The 21,795-nt window shown below is 43.6% G+C and overlaps 1 protein-coding gene across 4 annotated transcripts in view; it reads left to right on the forward strand.

The window, feature by feature from the left end:
• The window catches only part of FLOT2 (flotillin 2), a 309,213-nt gene that overhangs the window by 151,190 nt on the left and 136,228 nt on the right, over window positions 1-21,795 (forward strand). For all 4 annotated transcript variants that reach the window (XM_078680086.1, XM_078680085.1, XM_078680088.1 and 1 more), the window contains exon 4: window positions 1,031-1,154. In XM_078680086.1, coding sequence (XP_078536212.1) covers window positions 1,031-1,154 — 124 coding nt within the window. The remainder of the gene's footprint in view (window positions 1-1,030; window positions 1,155-21,795) is intronic.

Raw genomic sequence — 21,795 nt, forward strand, 5'->3', positions numbered from 1 at the left:
TCTTTGCACAGGCCTCTTTTATCTGAAGAATCATTTCTATTCGTGTGTTTTCGTTGTGATATTTGTACTGCACCAAACTTGATTACACCAGTGACCTCCGAATGTATTCCTGTTGCCCCATCATACTTAAGTTCTTATTGTCAGATTTCTAAAGCATTCATATTCTGTCTACAGGGGTTCTTTTATTTTTCTTCGTTTTCCCTCCGGTTAGAGTAGAAGAGCATGTGGATTAGGAGTTCTAGAGGTATTCATTCGTCACTTCCTTCCCTTTGTCCTTCCCATTCTCACAGATGCAAGTCTATGAGAAGATGTCACCAAGAGGATATGGGCAATGTGCCTGTATTATTGCATATCTGAATCCTAAATCTTCTACACACATGCCCCTGTGTCTCCACTTCCACAGGCATCACCAAAAGCTGTCGGAGAGGGACTTTTTCATAACCAAATTGGATAAGACTGATAGCAATGACTAGTCTTTACATTTGTTAATCGGTGATAAGTTTGCATGCTGACATCCATAGCTATATGAAACATCTTCACCTTTCATAGCAGACCTGGAGGAGATTTATATGGTGGAAGTATTATTTGATCAGGCATTCATGGGTCCAATCAGACAGGTACTGGGTATTCGAACATTTGATGAAGACCAAATATATTTATTTAAGAAGCCAGAAAATAGAGGTGAGGACAAGTTGTTTTTTCTGTGTATACTTGTATTGCTCGCTAGATCACTTCTGTTGGAATGACCATTGGCTCTGTTGTGGAAAGGCAATACGTGGTCTTGCCTATTCCTCGAGTTCTTTTATGATGCATGACACTTGGGATATATTTGGATGTAATGCTTGCCATATTTACTCTGGACGATTCCCTACTTGCGTTCATTGAGTAGTGTGACCCGTCCCTATGGCTGCAGTTTCTGATTGGGTAAGATCACTGGCTTTCTGCTTGTTTTGGTGACGGGTTTTTGCTTTTTCTGCTGTTTTTGGAAGACTTTAATTTCATGTTGGCAAATGTGTTTTTTTATCAACAGGTGAAAATAATGACGGAAAAGGAACTTCTCGCAGTTGCTTCTGAGCAGTTCTTAGGAAAAAATGTCCAAGAAGTGAAAAATGTGGTCCTTCAAACTCTGGAGGGGCATCTGCGATCCATCTTGGGTATGAAGCACATCTGGTGATGGCTTGCGTGTTCTGCATATTCCTGTATTGTGAGCACCGTGCATGTTTCATAGCGGCTTGGCCACTGCTACTCCATATTCATTCCCTGCTTTCTTTGCAGATATCTGCCAGCGCATCCCATCCTTGAGCTGTCGCAGCCTTTTCTATTGAAGCACTGTAGTCCTTTTCAGTATAAATGCCTGCGTAAAGGCAGCAACTTTAGCAGTTTGCTATGGAGCTTCACTCCTTGTCCAACGCACCGCAGATCTAATATGAATTAATAGTCTGTACTCTTGCAGTACTGGAACCGAAGTTGTTTAGTCAGTTCACCTGAATTCCTTCTCTTCACCTTGGTGTTCAGTCCCCAGCTGTAGTACAATTGTAGCAGGGTATCCGAATCATAGCATCTGAATTCGGATGTTGCAGTGCGGGGAGCCTTGCACCTTCTCCCTTGCTGCAATGCTTTGCCACTGCTAATCCAGTAATGCTGCCTTCACACTCCTCTGCTCTTTCTAGCGCGCCCTGCTGTTCTTGTACTGAGGTCCACACACGTCTATCAGTGCACCTTTGACTTGACTGGAACAAGGACAAAACACTATCTCCCCACCCCCCACTCCTAACTTGCAGCACCCTGTACAGCGCTTACTCGTATGCATCAGTGCCAAGATAACTTCTATGTGACCTGTAGCACCATTTCGTACCTGGTACCTTCCAAACCTCTTAAAAGTACATATTAGTCGACATCCGTGGTACCTGTGCTGTTCCCATATGTTACGTTTGTCCGTTCATCTCACTATTAACTGTGGTAACTTTGGGTAACCGAATTTGAAATTACCCATAGCTTTCAGTCGACATCAGTCTAGATTCTTTATTACTATGATACCTTACACTTCTGCTGCTGTCGTTTTGCCCCAGCGCAACGCTGGCTTTCAGAACGCATGACCTTAGGGGACATTCCTGTTCAGGGTAATAGTATTGTCCCTGTCTAGACTGACTAGTGCTGCTCGTGGAGAAAACTGTTATCAAAAGTGCCATATAGTATATAATAAGGGTACATTTCAGCTGTTAATAATGAGATCAAACCATATAGGTGAAGACCATGTAACTTTTAAAAGACCAACTGTTATGTTTGCAAAACATGATTTTAATCTTTTTCAGCCTATGTTGCCCTAACATTTAGAACTGCACTCTGCCAATGTCAGGAAGCAATGGCAGAAATAAGCATTACTTCTGTTGTGTTCCTCTGTGACTTCACCCATGTAACATCATCCACTTAAGCCTTACAGCCCAGCTGACTGCCCACAGAGTACAGTTGATAAGGCGGAGAAGAAATTGGTAGAGTGTGCAAGTTCGGGTGATGGGAGACAATGGTTTAGGGTTTTGCTCTAATTTATTGCGTGTTCTAAGCCTGGAGTTTCTTGACCCTGAGACCTGTGAGCAGATCCCTTAGTAAACGTCAGGTTTTCAACACTTAGTCAAACTTCAGGTGAAACAGTTCATTCCAGTGGACCTGGGCACCTTGAGACTGGAATGTGCAGTTTAAGATCTGAAGCTGGTCTGAGGTGGTATCTTGGCTGTACCAGTACACTTTACTGGTTAGAAAGATCATATTTAACTTGTGGAATATTCATGAATTGCCTAGAGACTTAAAAGGGATTCTCTTCTGCTCGAGTGTGCCTACTTGCATTGAATGTTGGGTCTGAGTACATTGTGCAGGGGCTGAGGGCGTGCCCTGTGACTGGGATGGGTGTGCGCAGGGCATTCATCAACGCACAGCAGCAACCACAAAGGTCCTTTTTCGAGATCATAATATTGCTGGCTTCTTCATGTTGATTAGGGGTCCTGAAATGCAGGTGCAGTGGTGAATCCATTGCAATTGTTATGTCTTAAACTCGGTTTAATTTGTGGTATGGATTATATAGATGATCACAGTACGTGCCTGATTGGTGGGCAGTATAGTGGTCCTGTGATTTATAATTTCTATGAGCCTTAGGACTTAGTGACTGGTAAGCTACATTTTTTACGACACCTGGGCCATTGTAGCATTGCAATTAAAATAGCTAGATAGATGTATGTGCCCAGCTATGCAACGGTCATTGCTGTTTATGCACTAAATTATCCCTCACACGTGAACATGCACAGGTCTATAAAGTCACCTGCTAAATCCCTAATGTTCCTGTAGCAATTTTAGTTCTAGCCATTTGTTTTCTTCCAGTCATCAGGCGAAGAAGCCTAAACACAAAGTACATTTCAGCAGAAAATGGGGTTCATGAGTGACCAGCGCCCTGTCAGTACTTTTGTGTTCACTGCCGACAGGCTCTTCCCTTTTAATTGCACATGAAAGTAGTGGTCAGGATATATTTAATCCGACAGGGCAGGGGGTGGAGCATGCTTTAGTGGGTGTAATTCCATTGCTGCTGGAAGACGTTCTCATTCTTAAAAGCCGAAAGCAGATGTAGTCATCTGAGCAAAGATTAGGGATTGGCAGGAATAATTCCATGGAAACCATGAGTCGCAATTGGATTTCTTCTATATCCATCCCCCAGAATTCAAGTGACCGTTGTAATTATTGTGAACCGGTAGCGATGCTGTGCTTCAAATTGTGTTTGCAAAGCAGGACGAGCATCTGAAATGCTTCAGAATTATTGAAAAATATACATTTAGTTTTTCAATTTTTTAAGTATTGTTGTCTGTACTGCATTATCACTTGGCTTAACAGAGCACATGATTTTCTGAGCTACTGCCTTCATTAGACCGTCCTCTTCTCTTTGGGGGTCCTGCACCTTGAAGGTTGCTGCTCACTCCTTGTGGGTGTAGTTCCACATCCTCCGACAGTGCCGTGTCTAGTGGGTATGAGACCATGGTTCGGTTGCCCAGGTGACTGTGGACTATTAAGTCATGTGGTTAATGGTGATCTGATAAGGTGCACATCACTGATGTATGTGAAGGCTAGTCGTAGCATTATGCATGGTGCCAATACACCATCATAGGTCGTGGTTCATGTCTTGGGAAAGCGCTGTCAAGTGTAAACATTAATAAATAGGATGGCGTAGCAGAACCCTGAGAGACTCCACAATTCAGTACAAGGAATGACTAGGTAAAAGTTCTTAATTTCACACATTGGCCTCTACCATGGAGAAAGAAGGCAAACTATCCTAAGCTTGCTTAGAGGCCCCAACTGTGTTTCTAAACTGATCAAGCAGTAAGTAGTGATTAACGGTGCTGAAAGCTATGGAGAGTTCTAACATTATCACTTGTGATAAGCTCACATACCAAACGCGGTAGTAAGCCAAACCTTGATAGGTCTGCAAAGTGTCATAAATAAACTAATCGACTATTTTGACCTCCTAGGCCTGGCACTTAACGAAACAAAAACCAAGATAGTGAGAGTGCCAGGCCCGAGCCGAGGAAAATTTAAATGGTATGCAAAGAATACACAAATTGAGGAGATAACCACATATAAATATTTGGGTATTAAACTGAGCAGAAACAGGTCCCTGTTGGATCAAAAGAGGGACATCACAGCCAAAGCCCAATCGCTCACCTTTGCCTACAAACAGCTCCAAAAGAAACTACAATGCCCTTCATATGGCCATCTTTTAAAAGTAATGGCAGCTCAACTGCTACCAACCCTGTCTTACGGGTTGGAAATATGGCACGGGAAAGAAACTGATATCCTAAATAAACTACAGATAAAAGTTTATAAATCAGTTTTCAATCTTTTTAAAGGATCATCCCCAGCACAAATACGCCTAGAATTTGGCCTACAAAATCAAGACTACCAAAGGAAAGCAATTTTTGCAAAATGGTGCTGGAAACTTAGAGCATCCGAAATAGGATCACTGAATAACCTATGTTGGCTGGAAATTAAGAAACAATATGACCAAAAAGAACCAAACACTTGGGGAGATTACCTGCGAACTGCCCTGGACACATTCAATATCAAGGAAGTTTGGAACAGCCACTTGGAACGAACATCATTTAATAAAATCTGTAACATAAATGCAAAGTCACTATCCTTGGTGGAATACCAAAGGGCATTGGCCAAACGCCGCCATGCATGTATCGTAAATCAATTCGTATAAAAGATTAAAACCTCAATTTTATCTTGAAGCCCACTTCCGGCTATCTCTAAAAATGAAATTCATGGCATATAGACTGGGCGATCATTACTCAAAAGACCTGATTCCGACTTGGAAAAGCAAACAGCAAGAAAAATCATGCCGCCTATGCGGGTACCATACTGAAAGTTTGTACCACCTAATGTGTACGTGGGAGACAGTAAAAGATGGTCCATTTACCTTTGCTGACGGGAGTGAGGAGACGCCGTGAGAGGGAGCGCTGAGCACAGGAGCAACACCATTATTGCTGCCGCTGACACCAGTCGCGTCCGCCGCTCCGGGACTACATTTCCCGGCAGCGTTTGCGGCGGCGCGATCCCTGACGCGGTATACGCGACAGGAGGGGCCATTTAAACACCAAGCCCTCGGTGGAGCGGGGGGTCCATTTACCTTTGCTGACGGGAGTGAGGAGACGCCGTGAGAGGGAGCGCTGAGCACAGGAGCAACACCATTACTGCTGCCGCTGACACCAGTCGCGTCCGCCGCTCCGGGACTACATTTCCCGGCAGCGTTTGCGGCGGCGCGATCCCTGACGCGGTATACGCGACAGGAGGGGCCATTTAAACACCAAGCCCTCAGCGTCGCGGGACGCGAGCGGGACGCCCGGGGCTAAGCCCGGGCAAAGGGCGGGCCCTCTGTGGCCCTCCGTGGACCGAGGAGCCGGGCCGGGGCTATACTCTTTACGTCCCTTTATCCATTTTCCGAGCAGCTTCACATTATGTGAGTGAGAACTTGTTATTTGTTGTTTTTATTCTTTTTATTCTTCTCGTATTAAGCCTGCATTTAACCATTAGCTACTATGATTACTAAAGTGGTTACTATGGACAATTTTCTTATAAAGAAGGTAGCGCAAATTAATAGTAAAAGGAGGGCTTCACTGGGTTTGGAACACTCACCTATTATTACTACTGCACCAGAACTCCTAGTAACTGATCCTGATAATCCTGTGGCTATGGAACACTCAGTTCCTGCAGGCAAAATTACCACTGTAACAGCTATGGTCCATGCAGGCCAGTCTGATGAAAATTTTTGTGCTCCAGTTCCCACAGTATTGGCTATATCATCAGCCACAGGAATGCATGATCTTGCAACTAAAAAATCCCCTAGAAAATTTAAGAAAGCCCGAGTGAGACGGAGGGGGAAGCAAAGTAAGGCAAGTTATAAAATTACACAAGGAGGGGGGAGTGTGCCTGAATCTGCACCTCTACTTCTTGAGTTGAGATCCTCAAATTTGGGAGGAGTGGGGGATGCTATCTCACAGAGTCGACCTACAGACTCTGTGATGCTTATTGACTGTTTACAATCAGGGATTATAGATAACACTGATAATTTTCCCCTTGATCCCACTGCAATGAGTAAGCTTCTTTTGTCCAGTACGCCAACCAGCTTATCTCTACCAGATTCATATACAGGGAATGATAATGGAAGGCTATCAGGATCCCCAAAAATGCCCATTGAGGCATCTTTTAGGTCTTCCATCTCACCGCCCACTATAAGAACAAGTAAAAAAAGGGGGGGTGAACCACTGTGTAACCAACATCAGAAGATAAGGAAAGGGGTAGTTCAGTCCCCACAGTCACATACTGGTCAAATCCCATTAGGTGAAGAGGCCATGTTGGCCAAAATCTTAGAATTAATTAGGGGTGTGTTGCAACCGATTTTGGATAAGACCGACTTGATGTCCACACATTTGGACATCATAGGGAAAAAGGTTGAACAGAATACCGTCCTTCTACATGAACTAATACAAGGCCCGGAAAAAGCTAGGAGGAATCCCACAGTTAAGACTAACCCTCCTGCAAAATCTAACGCTATATTGCCCCCTATAATATCTGCCCCCATTACTCCAGTAATTAAGACATCAGCACCCGTGTTTAAAAAAAGGAAAGTAGTCCAAGAAAAGGGTAGAGTGGGTAGTCCAACGATTGTGCCATTAACTCCCACATTGCAACCGCCTGCTATTCAGCTGGCTGCCCCACTTACTAAAGAACAAACTCAAAAACCTGGGGGATCCCAAAATCAGGGTGGGAGAAAAGACCCTCTAACAGCTAACCCGAGAAATAAGAATCCCCCAACTATTGCCTTAGAAAAACCGAGTCATACAATAGACTTACCCCCAGACTGTGCCCCTTTTGTCATTGTAATGGCTGGGGTTCCAGAGTTACCTACGGGTAAATGGGAAGATCACGTTGCCTTACGGAACAAGGTTACATTCTGGCTCCGAGACAACAGACCGTTGCCTGCATCCATCAATGGAGAAATCGTAAGTGTAAGGCGTGCCCATTGGGTGGGAGTCAGACCTAAGGACAGAATGGGTGACGTAATAGTCATCAATTTCAAGGATTATCGGGCCGTGAGGCACATTGGAGATTGGTTCGACGCTAGTAGCAGCGATGCCATCTCCACACATCTTTTATCCTATTTCTATCCCTATGCACCATCAAAAGACAATAATAAACAGGGTTGGAACAGGCAGCTATTTAAGAAAACACCACACCGACAGCGGGGCTTTAGAAAAGTGGGACCATGGGATATGCCCGGCTTTATGGGGCCACCACCGTTGAGGGGTTATCCTCTTTACGTAAATGCTCAGGAGCCCCATATTCATATGCAAAGCTTGGAGGAGTTTTATCCCAGATACCAGGTACCAGATTATCAATACCCCCCTATAAATAGCCGATATCCACTACATCCTGAGTCCAACCTCCTGAAGGGGAGGCCATGGTATAATAAAGAGTTCCACCCGTCCATGTACAATTTACCTATCCAAAATCGTTTCCAGATTTTTAATGGGCTGGACGGGGTGGATTGACAACAAGCTCAGACATCTCAAAAAAATTTGGCTGGGAATAAGTTTTATCCTTTAGTCTCTTATCCCATAATCAAGGATATAGTTCCCCTTAAAAGCACTGAGACTTCGAGCGGGATTCCCCAAGATTTGCCAATTTTACAAAAGACCCCTAATACCAACAGCTTATTACCACGTAACAGTAACATTCAGGAACAGATGCAATCCCCCACAGTTGATATCATTATTAGGGGTGGGGTACAGGCAGGTGAAGGCCTGACCCAGAAAGAGTATGATCCATGCGCACTGTTGTTTTGGAATATAGCAGGGTTTAGGCAAAAAATTACAAATCCGGCATGGGAGTCAGTAATAAATGGTCAGGATATAGTGGCTTTGCAAGAAACCTGGATACAGGAATCAATCCATGTAAGTGGCTATATAACTTTTTTTACACCAGCTGTTGGAGGTCATTTTGGAAGAGCTAAGGGTGGGTTGACAACGCTTGTTTCAAATCAACTTAAAGTTAAACAAGCTCACTGCCATTTGAGTTCTTGTTATTTCCAAATTATAACCTTACGGAATTATAAAGGAGCTGTGGTGCTAATTATTAATTTTTATAACAATGTCCCAAGAGATGATATCCTGGTTGTAATGAAGCAGCTTACAGATGAAATTCAGTTAGAGGTAGACAGAAATGAAAGGGACCTGATAATTATATGGGGGGGGGGATTTTAATTGTTCATTATGTACTAAAAGGAACCAGGGCCTATGTGGCCTAATGACTGAGAGAGACATGTACTTGACGCACTTTGATCATACCCTGATGGGTGACTTACTAAATGAATTATTATTCATGTTTGACTTGGGGTTTGCCAATGAATCTGCCCCAGAACCTACACCCTTTGTTCCGACTTTTGTTGGCAGAGGCTCATCGACAACTATTGATTTTATTATCACTTCCAGTAACCTCAATCATAGACTCCTGGGGGTGACGAATATCCAATTACCCATAAGTGACCACCTTCCACAATCTCTTAAGGTAGTAGATTTGTTCCCAGACCCATCGACGGCCGCGCCTCTAGTAGAGACAGCGGTTGATGTTGTCCTTGGGAGACAAAATGGGTACACACTTAAATGGAGTAAAGTAACCCCCACAACCTTTTTTGAGAAACTCTGGGAGGTGTGCGCAAATAGTTTCAGGATTTGCCTAAGTGATAACTCCACTAAAGATCAAATTATTGAGCACTTTGGAACAATAGCTGCAAATATAAAAAGTAGCCTAAGGGTGGAGGCAAAACGCAGAGGCAAGGGGCCTAAGAGCTGGTTTAATACTGTATGTACAAGAGCTTTGAAAAATTTAAAACAGGCTGTACACAGATGCCCTAAGGATAAAAATGAAATAAGAGAGTGTAGGAATACATATACTCAGGCCCTGAAAGCGAGGAAAACCGCACTAAACAAGGAGGCATTAGATTCCCTTTGTGAGGCCTCGCAATCCAAAGATTCCGCTGCATTTTGGAAAGCAGTTAATACTCCTTTCCCCTATGAAACCCACACGGCACGAATTGAGATTGCAATAGATGAGGATAAATGGGTAGACCATTTTTCTAATCTTTATAAGGCACAGGAAGACATCCATGTTGGGGGTATTACCTCCAGCCTGGATGTACAACAGAGTTATAATCTGGTTACGACAATTGATGAAGTGCTCTTAGCCTTGGGATCAACTAAATGCGGTAAGGCTGCCGGACCTGATGGGATTCCGGCAGATCTATTTAAAGCCAATATTGAAATTTGGGGGCCAATGTTGGTACAACTTTTTAATGCAGCTCTCTCATCGGGCCTGAAAGAATCCTGGTTCACCTCAGTCATCGTCCCGATCTACAAGAAGGGGGATAGGAACAGCTGTGCCTGTTACAGACCAATCTCCCTTCTTGATTCTTCAGTAAAAATTTTAGGACGTGTTGTATTGGCAAGACTTCAAAGCTGGGCAGAGGAAAATGATATTATTAGTGATTTGCAATTTGGTTTCCAAAAAGGGATTGGTACAATTGAGCAAGGGTTAAACCTAATGCTCTTGCAGCATAAATACATAAGGATAAAATCCGAGCGCTTGTATTTTACTTTTGTCGATCTCTCTTCAGCGTTCGATTGTGTATCACACTCTAAATTGTGGAATATAATGAAAGGTTTGGGAGTGGATAATAACTTTATCTGTTTTTTGAGGGAACTTTACAGTGGAGCTACAGCCTCTGTTCGTTACGGCAGGGGGGGAGAATGCTCCAGACAATTTAACATAGGTCGCGGAGTGCGGCAAGGTTGCGTACTGGCACCTTTTTTATTTCTTCTTTATATCAATGGGCTCGAGCGTCACCTGCTGCAGGAGTGTAGGGATATGCCCAGGGTGGGGAGGAGGGAAATCCCTGCGCTCATGTATGCGGATGACGCAGTACTCATGGCACGCACTCCTTGTGCTCTACAAAAACTAGTAGTTAGCTTTGAGAAATTTATGTTGAACCTGGATCTACTAGTTAATTGTAGTAAGACTTTCTCAATGAATTGCGGCCTAAAACCAGGTAAATCAATGAAGCGTATTGTTTTAAACAATGTCCCGCTGGATAACACCCCAACCTTTTCTTATTTGGGCATTTTATTCCATGAGTCAGGCTCCTGGACAAGCGCTATTAAGGCTAGAACTCTTTTATTTATGAAAACGATCATGGCCTTACAGAATTTTGTTAGGAAATTGGGCAGGAAGCCGATAAAAGAAATGTTAACCATCTATAAAGCTACATGCTTGTCTGTGGCTATGTATGGCTCTGGTCTGTGGGGATATGCAAATGTTGATCAAATCCAGCTGGTAGAGAACAAATTTCTGAGGGGAGTTCTAGCAGTCCCACAGTGTGCAGCCACATTCAATTGTCACGCTGAACTTGGCCAACCTTACATAACGGACATTATCAGAATTCAACCTATCCTATTGTGGCATAGGGTATGGACTACTAATGAATGCGTTATGAATCGGGCTCTGCTACGTGACACCCTCAGTTTGGACCATGCGGACAGAATGGAATGGTTGAGTTACGTAAATCATTTCTTGACCGAGATTGGTCTACATTCATATTTCTTGGATCCAATCTCAATGGACACTATTCCTAGGAAGTTATTAAAAACTATCTGCCTGGACCACCTGATGAGTAAGAGGAAGAGAGTGGAAATTTTGAAATCTACAGTACACTCTCACCTTCCTACCCTCTGTGAGACTAATACTGTACAGCCATATTTATCCCTGCCCATGACTAACTATGATCGCTTTCTTTTAACTCGTTTTAGATTTTGTATATTTTTTAGGTTAGTGTCTTTTCCATGCATGAACTCATGGACTCATATTTTGCCCACTTGCCTGTGTGATGGTACATCACAACAATCTGATATTCATATCCTTTTTTTCTGCAAATTTTATACTGCTATACGTAGGAAAACTATTGTCCCTTTTTTAAAAAATATGAATTTAACCAGATGTCGCCCAGCTTTTTTAGAAGTACAGAAAATGGACACGATTTTAACTGTTACTGTGATTTTAAATTATTTAAAAAGTGTTTTTAAATTTAGAAAACAAATTGAAATATCATAGATTCCTTATTGATCTACCTCACTGTATTATCGATCATGAGAAGAATTTACTGTAATCATTGTATTTTGTTTTATGTTTGCTACTTTTATGGTTAATTGTTTTTTAACCGAATAAAGTTTATTGATATTGATATTGATTGAAAGAAGAAAATTGTTGAAATCAGTCTTAAACACCTTAAAAATTCGTACCTGCAGACAGTTGGTAACAAGCTGGATGGGTGCCACTTTGAACATTCTTATATGCCGTGGAGTAAAATTCATGACTTTAGTAGAGACCTTACTCTCGAAAGTTGAATAGACTAAGAGTTGGGTCTGGAATGAGAACTTTTCTAGAAACTAACTATTTTAAGAATATGATTTTTAAAATTTTTATTTTATTTTATTATCTTGATTGTTATTTTTATATGTATACTTTAGGGTTGTGATAAACCAAATAAAGTTAATTTTGACAGACTGACATACCAAACGCAAGTAGAAAACCTGACCTCCTAAATACCCATCAGTGGTGTTTCTATTCCATTTCTTGTTTCGAAGCAAGCCTGGGAGTGATTGTTGGGATCGTTCTGGCAGGCAGGATTGCAGTTGCAGTGAATACAGGCTGCATGCTCCAGTATTATTGTTAGCCATGACAGCACGGCATTTAGAGGACTGTTCTGCCAGTCTGTGGACGACTGTTTGATGAGTGGTCTCACAGTTACAGTCTTGAGTATCGTGCGCCATGGCGATTTTTAGCAAGCTATTCATGTATATTGCTATGTTGCAGGTTCAAATATCTATTCATGAATCCTGGCTGCTACGCTGTAAGAAGATTTTCAGATTTACTAGTAGGTTCAAGGGAGTTGAAAATGCCAAAACCATCTACAGCTGATCTTTTATGAAAATGAAGGGTGTGTGTAAGGGTGCATTAGTGGTGGCATAATTTGCTTCTCCCTCAGTCAATAAGGTTGATGAAGCTTGGTGCAACAAAAGTTGAATATTAGCTACATTTTGGAAGAAGGAGTTAAAATAGCTTGTTTTTTCTTGGGAGACAGCCACCTCTTAAGATGGTGCAACTAGAGGAACAAAGCTTTCCACTGTCTGGGAATGGACCCTGCCTATTGCTTACTATTAGCTTTGTAACTCCCATTTGCTTCCTTTTTGTTTGCTGTCTCTATTTGTGTAGGCTGTCTAGCGTGTCTTTGTCCCTCCCGTGGAGCAATGCCTGTTCACCATTGCTACTTTTATTCTTCCACAAGTGCTCTCTTTCTGTAAACAGGCCCTTCAATTTTGTTCAGATCTTGTCACATTTACTGTACACTCAAAGACCAAGGTCAAATGTAACCTGACATAATGTGTATTTGTAAAGCGCAAGTTCATCCAGAAGGGTATCCTGGTGCTGAATAACAGATGTTTGTTGTTACCCAACTCAATGGTACTCATTTTATCGACCTCCGTAGGATGAAAGGCTGAGTGGACCTGGCGGGTTCTGAACTGTCAGGCTCTGTCTTCTCCGGGAGCTTGGTGTTTTCTTTTCTTTCTCTGACTTTAGGTTGAGAGCATTTATGTGACAATCGTGCTGGGTACCCATGTGAGAGGGAAGGCCGTACAATGTTATTTTTTCTAGCACACAACAAAATTTAATTGTTTGTAAATAAACTACAGATATTTCAGACTATATCAGGATTCCACAATGATACTCCACTCTGACACTCCACTCTACTCTGCTTCACTCGACTTTACTCTGCTCCACTGTACCTTACTCTGCTCCATTCCTCTCCACTCCGTGCCACTCAACTCTATTCTACAACACACTAAGCCTCTTTACTCTGCGTTGCTCTACGTTTCTCTATTCGGCTTCACTGTACTGCACTCCAGGCCACTCCACCTCACTCCACACCAATAGCCTACACTCCACCCTATTCCACTCTTCGACACACTTCTCCTCTCCTCTCCTCTCCACTCTGACTCTCCACTCTACTATATATCACTCAGCCCTATGCCACTCTACGCCTCTCTACTCTGCTCCTCTCTACTCTGCTCAGTCTCCCCGCTCGACTCTAAGCCACTCTACTCTATGCCACTCTATTCCCTCTACTGTATGACATGTTACGCCACTCTGACACTCCACGCCACTCTACGCCCCTCCACGACACTGCAACCCTACGACACTCAACTCTGTCATCTACACCACTTTACTCCACTCTACACCCCTCCACTCTATTGGTACTCTATGCCACTCCAGGCCGTTCCACTCTAAGCCACTGTATGCCTCTCCACTGTACGATACTATACGCCCCTGCACTCTACGCCCCTGCAATCTACGCCACTCCACTCTGATAATCTCCGACATGCCACTCTGCGGCGCACCACTCTGACAGTCTAGAGCCACTCTACGACAATCCACAACACTCTACGCCACTCCACTCTGACACTCCACAACACTCTACGCCAATTACCTGTAGTCCACTCTACGACCTTCCACAACTTTGTCACACTCCACAACCAGGGCTGTAAGTGGGCCGGGTCGTGCCCGTGCTGAGAACTGGCATTTTTTAAAAGGGTGACGTCCCCTAGTCACAGCAATGTCCCTTGACTGGGTTGTAAAAACTTTTTAAAAGGGGGCATCGATACGGGTCTCTATCGGGCTCTTTTTTTTGCCCTGGAACAGGCAGTCTTTTTTTCGTTTACGGACTGGGATGAGCGTGCACATCAATGTGCTCATTCTCATTTTTTGCTCACTTCTCACCAGTGGAGAAGTTGTTTCTTGAAGTCACGCCAGGTGAACGTTGTAGCGAGAAGAGAAATCCTATGACGAGAGACTCTCTGGATTCCCCTTCTCTTTTTGCAACTCAGGAGCAGCAATATCGTTGTTGTGCAGCCATTGGATTGAGGACATTATCAGAATTACCAACGACCAAACCAGCATGACACTGCTTTGAAAACTGGATTCAGAAGACCAGCAGCAGCCAGCCACTAGTGTGACCCTGCTCTGACCTTCCACAGTGAGCAACGAGCGTGCAAACTGCAGTGGAATCTCCCTCTTCTTCCAAAGCGGCTTTCAGAGGAACTAGTCTGCGTGATCCTGCCCCAGCCCTAACATGACCAGAAAGTTTAAAGCCTGCTGAACTTGAAATTCACCTGAACAACGATCTGGATGCTGTATATTCTGAAAGTAGGTGAATTGAAGGGAAGCTAATTGTTTGTTATTTTGCTTCCTAACTCCAGGGCAACAGAACAGGCTCCATGGTTGGTTTGACTAGCAAAGCAATAAGCGACAGCAGAGTTGCTAACCGGCCAGAGTTTGTTTAACAAACAGTGTTGCCTGTTTGTAATTTCAACCCCCTATGTTAGGTCGTTGTAGTGGCAAGCGGCGTCTGCAATATTAACTAGATGCCCCTTTCACTTGTTGTTTTATGTTTTTGTTTAATCCCATTTAGTAATCCATTATCAGATCTCTCCAGCAGCTCGAGACAGATTTCTCGTCAATCTGTAATGTTAACAGCTGTATGTAATATTTAATGTCTGCCCAATTCTGAGATGTTGCTATTTTGGCAGGCCATGCGTGGACCGTGAGTTGATGGAAGGGAGGATATGGAGTCTCCTTGAACTCTGTTCAGTCATAGTGCTTCTCTTATAACATTTTGACTTGCAATTATTCAGTACATCTCCAGTACTCCAGAGGACATCTAAAGTAAAGTCTGGGATTGTTTTCTGACTAGATTTGACCAGAATGTCGGAGTAAAAAAATAGCCTGTTCAGGCCTTGTAAGACTTGTGGAAAATCCAGGCTATATTCTGAGGATCCCCAAAAGGAGTACCTGCATCCACTTCTTAAACCCAAAGACTGCAAGTACTGCCTTCATTTTTCTGCCAAAACTCTCAAAAGAATGAGCGGGTAAATTGCTTCTGTGGCTACAGAAGGAGATAATTCACTCTGATTCGGAATCTGTGGAAGATAGAGGCCTCATACCTCCGCAAAAACAAGTAAGGATTGGGGTTCGTCATCCTCTGATATAGACACGCAAAGGCCAAGATCTCGCAGCAGAGAAGTTAGCATTGAAAAAGTTAAAAGCTAGAAGCCGGCTGGTCCTTCTTAGAAAAAGCATCTCACCATCCTTATTCGCCTCTGATACTTCTTTCAAACAGCCGTCTTCCAAGAAATTAGATTGTCGACAGAATCGTCGACTAAGAGTATACAATGGCTAGCTCGCAGAGGGCGTCCTCCCCGACGATGATGGCGACTATGACAATGATGGTTTCCTCATCGTCGTTGACGAAGACCCTGACACTGATGTTATAGTTGTCGACGAGACCATCTACGATGGCGAAGATTCCATAGTTGTTGAAGTCAGTGATGACAGCCTCAACTTGTAGCTCCATTGACGACTGTTTCCATTGCCACCTAGTCGACGGTGGAAAAAGACATTTTATTTTCTCACAAGGTCACCGTTTCTAATCTGCCTCAAGACATATCTAAAATGTCTCCCCTCTCCAACACGTCTGCTGGAGTTCAAGGAATCAGGGGGTGAAAGTGTCTTTGGTCCTGTATATAGTCCCTGTTAATTAAACGTAAAATGTCAGGACGCAGAGGATGATGAAGTGGATCAGGAGCAGTCTGAACATATGGATGGTGCTTTTTTCTTCTCAGATAGAGGCCAAACAACTACCTAGGGATATGATTCATTCCAGGAGCACTATCCCTGTGAGGAGCAAGAGGAGGAACCACAACCGGTGCAAAAGTCAGCTGTAGCGATTCCTGTCGTGCCGGTAACGAACTTGATTAAAGACCATTATAAAAGATTTCCTGATGCAAATGCTCCTCTACAGCCTGCTCCCAGGCAGAATACCTCGGAGATCACTCCAGTGCCACAGAACACACTGGCTTCAAAAAGTATGACCAATTCCACCTCCCATCACAATCTCGGACACCTTTCATGATAGTGATGGTGATCAGCAACGTGAAGAGGGTGAGATCCAGGTGGTTCAAAGTGACCACCCTCAGTGGAATGATTATGTAGTACCTATGCCAGCATCTCCCACTCCTCTTACAGCAAATCGTCCACCAGCAGACATTGGTGGGTTTCATGACCTACTTGAAAGGGCTTCAAACGCTTTGACCTTCCTCTACCAGCAAAACAGTAAGTGTGCTTCCCAAATGATTTTAAAGCAGGAACACATCGCTCAACAGTCTATTCCCATCAAAGACTTCAGCTGGTAAGAAAGCTTGACATTTATGAAAACCCCAGCGCCAGTTCCAGCTGGGATACTGAAGCTGGATAAAAAGTACAAGGCTCTGGAGAATTCCCCTACATGCCTCATTGGCCACTCCCGGCCTGATTCGGTCATTATGCAGACGGCACAGAGAGGAGCAAAAAAAACCTCTTCGCTGTGCTCAGCTCCTCCAGCCGAGGAAGGCCGTAGGCTTGATCATATTGGAAAGAGATTTTCTGGTATGGCGGCTACATCTATCAGAGCCTCCAATGCCCACGCCTTCCAAGGGAGATATGAACTTCAGATGTGGTCTGACATTTCATCTATGCTAGAATATCTCCCAAAGGACAAAAAAAAGAGCCCCGAGACATTGACGTTGCCATGGACGTGCCATCAACAGCTTTCAGACAGATGGCTGGGGCAGCATTACTGCGACACCAGAGATGGCTAAAAGCAACAGCATTTTGCCAAGGAGTACAAGCAAAGCATCTTGACATGCCGTTTGATGGAGAGAAACTCTTTGTGATGCATGTTGATGAGGCGTTGCAGTCTTTAAAGGCTGATACTGACACAGCTACGTCGCTAGGCACCTTGCAGCAAAGACGTTTTCAGCCTTTTCGTGGCTGGGGAAAAGGACAATATGTTACCAGGCATCTGTTTCAGCAAAGGTTTCACCCCTATTCCCAGCAGGGCTTTCGATCTCCATATTTCTGCCCAGTCCTACCGTCCTACAACATCTTCCACCTATTCCAGGCAGAAGGATTTTGGCTAGGGAAAAGGACCAAGACGTCTCCAGCAGGGCTTGATGGAAATCGGGCCCCTATCACTGATGCCACAATCTTTGTACAATGTTTTTGAATCGTTGAAAGCTTATCTCTTCCAACAGAAGGGTGTTTGAGGTAATCCACCACGGTCACACCCTGGAATTTGTTCAAAAGCCTCCCAATCTACCTCTATTCATGTGATCACATCGTCATCTACCCATCTTTAAAAAAGAAATTCAATTGCTTATGTCCAATAACGCGATAGCGGAAGTGCCATTCCATCAGTGCAACCAAGGATTCTCTTCCAACTTTTTCCTTATCAAGAAGTAGTAAGGGAAATGGAGCCAGGTGGTGGATCTGAGGCTTGTGAACAAGTTCATCAAGAAGCAGTCCTTTAGAATGATTTCTCTTCAGGAGATTCTGCAGCTAATGGACGCAGGAGATTGTATGTACTCCCTTGATCTGTTGGATGCATTTTTCCATATTCCAATACATCCAGAGCACCAAAGGTTTCTCAGGTTCGAGGTTGCTGGGTACCATTACCAATTCATGGTACTCCCTTTTGGGTTGAAGTTGGCTTTCAGAGTTTTCGTCAAGTGCATGGCACCAGTGGCGGCCTTTCTTAGAAGTTCAAGTCACCAGGTGTTTCCATACCTGGACGATTGACTGATAAAGGGTCTCACTTTTGGTTTGTGTCTTCAACTTCTGCAAACCTTGGCCCTCAAACTCTACATTCCTTCCAGATAGGCAATGTTGGTAGGAGTGATACTGAACACAAACTTGTCTGAATCATTTCCCACAGAGGAAAGAATTTCTCGCCTACAAGTGCTGATAAAGTGCCTAGCCGCAGAAAAGTTTGCTTCTGTGAGAACATACTAATCCATGTTGAGGATGATGTCCTCTTGCATTCCAGTGATTCCGAATTGCTGTCTGCAGATGAAGACTCTGTATGGACAACTCTATGCTCAGTGGATGCAGTCTAAAGGGTCCTTTGAGGACAGAATTTCAGTTGCCCAAAAATGAAGCTGGCAATGTCCTGGTGGGTGTCCTAAAAGGAAGATCCAAAGGCCAGGAGTACAAACAAAATTACTTTATTCAGGCTTGGTTCTAGGTAGAAGGGTAGAAGAAGATAAGTAGATACAGTGTAGCCCTACCAGGAGCAGCCTCCCTGTTGCTCAGTCTGCATCCACCAACTGACACTTCACACATACACCAGCATTCTATGACATCATCACACATACACCAGCATTCATCCTGGCTGAGCAGAAGGGAAGAGACTCCTACAGAAGAGGAATGACAATAAGTTGTTTATGACAGTGGGCAATCAGGAAAAATGTCTCGCAGGGTTTCTCTTTCTTTCCAGTGATACCTCAGGCAGTCACGACTACGGACGCCTCTCTTGAAGGATGGGGTGCTCAAATGCAGGACCTAGAGGTTCACGGGAAATGGTCCATTCAAGAATTGTTTATCACATAAACACACTGGAACTGACGGTTGTATTTCTGGTTCTTCAAGCACTTTTTCCCAGGATCAGAAACTCTTCAGTGCTGGTGAGAATTGACAACACCACCACAATGTTTTATCTCACAAAACAAGGGGGCACAAGATTGCAGGATCTATCCGCCCAAGCACAGGAAATTGGGGAATGGCTCTTAGTCAACAATATTGCTCTGAAGATAAAGCAAGTTCCGTTAGTGCAGATCGATTGGGCGGATTCTCTCAGCAAAATGGTCAAACAATGCCACAAGAGGGAACTCAACCAGATTCAGTTGGAGAGCATTTTTCAGTCATTGGGTTATCCAATGCTAGAACTGTTCGCCACTTCTCTCAACAAGAAGTGCACGTTTTTCACCGGCAAACATCCTCTACTGGGATCTTGTGTGAACGCCTTCCATTTCTCCTGGACCTGGTTGTTCACATATGCGTTTTCCCCATTATCACTCATTCCATGTGTCTTACAAAAACTCAAAACCGAGCATTGTCGCCCAATTCGGATTGTCCCAGCGGGTTGAGACCATATTGGTTCACTGAGCTTCTTCACCTACCAGAGTGCTCGCACATTCCATTCAGCCGACAGAGGATCTCCTCTCAATGATCCAGGGACAAGTCGTTCACCCACAGATTCAAACACTCAATTTGTCGGCCTGGCTCCTCACCATGCTGAATTCGGAGATCTAGGTCTCTCTTCTGATTCTGTTTCAGTTTTTCATAAAGCTTGTGCTCCTTTCACAAACAAATTCTACTCTGCAAAATGGAGAAGATTTTTCTTTTGGTCTACAAGTCTTCAGTTCGTCACGCGCAGTGCCCTCAAGATGCCCACCTTTCAGACAGTTCCGGTTCTGCGCTAAGATTCATGCAGAGGATCAGAGTGGCCAGATGAGAGGAAGGGAATTAAAGAGGGTACTGCGAAGACGGAGATCTGAAACAGAGAAGAGTGAACGGGTACGATTGAATCCTATAGTTATGAACACTATTCCACAATAAAGAGTTCAAAAATGATTGTTACCTGTGAAAGAAAAATGAAACCCCCAAAAGACTCTATCCAAAGAGTGTTCATGAATTTTAGAGTCTCAATCGGAATAACATCCAATGCTGTATTATATTTCAGAGTCTTGTATCGTTACATATTTATATCCAATAGTTTGATTATGCATAAACAAATAAAATGTTCCAGAAAAACGTCAAAGTTTTGGCTTCAAGTTATTAAATATGCTTTGATCCTGTGTGTGGAGTAAGCAACTATGACAGTTGTGCGATTTAGATTAATATACTCTATTGCGCATATTCATTGTCTATATTTTCCTATTGTCTCAAGCGCACTCCATATTTCGATTAGCACACGTTATTCGGCACGTGTCAGCTCAATATGCTCTGCTCACTCCATAATTCAACAAAATAAACATAGAGTCTGCAAAATTATAAGGCCGCTTCCCTACCTGGGAAGGATCCTCTGACACCCAAGACGAATGCCCAGAACTTCGACGACTGAAGCGGAGCTGTCAGGAATATGAACTTCTCTCGACCACGATCAGGAATAAGACATGAGTGCGGTTGCTTTTATTTGCGGCTGCACGTAGTAGTACGGTGGCCTCAGGTTGACAAAAAGTCAATCAATGGGCTAAAATAAAAACACTAATATCAATAAAGGAAAAAAAAACTAAACAAAGATAATACAGCAATTTAGGAACGCCTAGTGTTACTTGGGAACTGCCATGCATATATGGTTCCATTCATAGATGGAGTATCTGTGTGTCCAGTTTTTTCTTGCAAAAACGGGAAGAAGTAGTTGTGTGCTGCGCCTTCTCAGCCTATAATACATAGTCCTGCCCACAACACTACTACAGGGGAACAGTTGAAGAACCAGGCCTTTTGAGGCCTAGCGGCGTAGGGCACGCCTAAATCTCCGAGTTCACCTGCTTCAGTTATACAGAGACACAGGACACTCTGTTAAGCGTAGACAACAGGATTTATTAGCTGCAGCTATACCCAGTGATCCTAGAAGTACACCAATGGTATGTTCTCAGGAGACTGCCCCTTTACTCCGGGGCTCACAGTCTTTTATTTTCTTTTACACCTACATAAGAACACTCCCAATGCGCAAAATTTAAACCAATCAAAAGATATATTTTTGGGGAAAAACAAGACGTCACATGATTACATTATCCACTCCCTAGGTCATGTTTTGACTAACCCCACAGGTGATTCAATAATGGCGTCCCTGAGTTAATCAACAGTGCTAGACATGTTTGTATATTGTGAAAAGGCCAATTTACAAGGTAGGATAAGGCGGGAAGAAGGACAATGAAAACCAACAGATGGTCTGAGACAAGGATTAGTGAGTCGAGACAAGAATACCGAAGGCCAACAGGTAGTTTGGATAAGGATTAGTGAGTCGGATTGATTCCCGGAACCGACTTCACCTCAAGGATAGAGGGGTTATTTGATACGTGGCAGTACGAAGGGCAAGAGTTTTCTGTTCGCCACGCTGCCTGAGTGAGGGCAACACAAAATGGCGTAGAAACACAAAATGGAGTCTGAAACGAATTTCCTCAGACCCTCCTTTTGCCATTACACAGGCAATACATAGACTCACGTTAATCTGAGTCTACTTCGATAGCCATAATGTCTTTAAGATGTTGTTGCAAC

This window comes from Lissotriton helveticus, chromosome 3_1, assembly GCF_964261635.1.
Source record: "Lissotriton helveticus chromosome 3_1, aLisHel1.1, whole genome shotgun sequence".
NCBI lineage: Eukaryota > Metazoa > Chordata > Amphibia > Caudata > Salamandridae > Lissotriton > Lissotriton helveticus.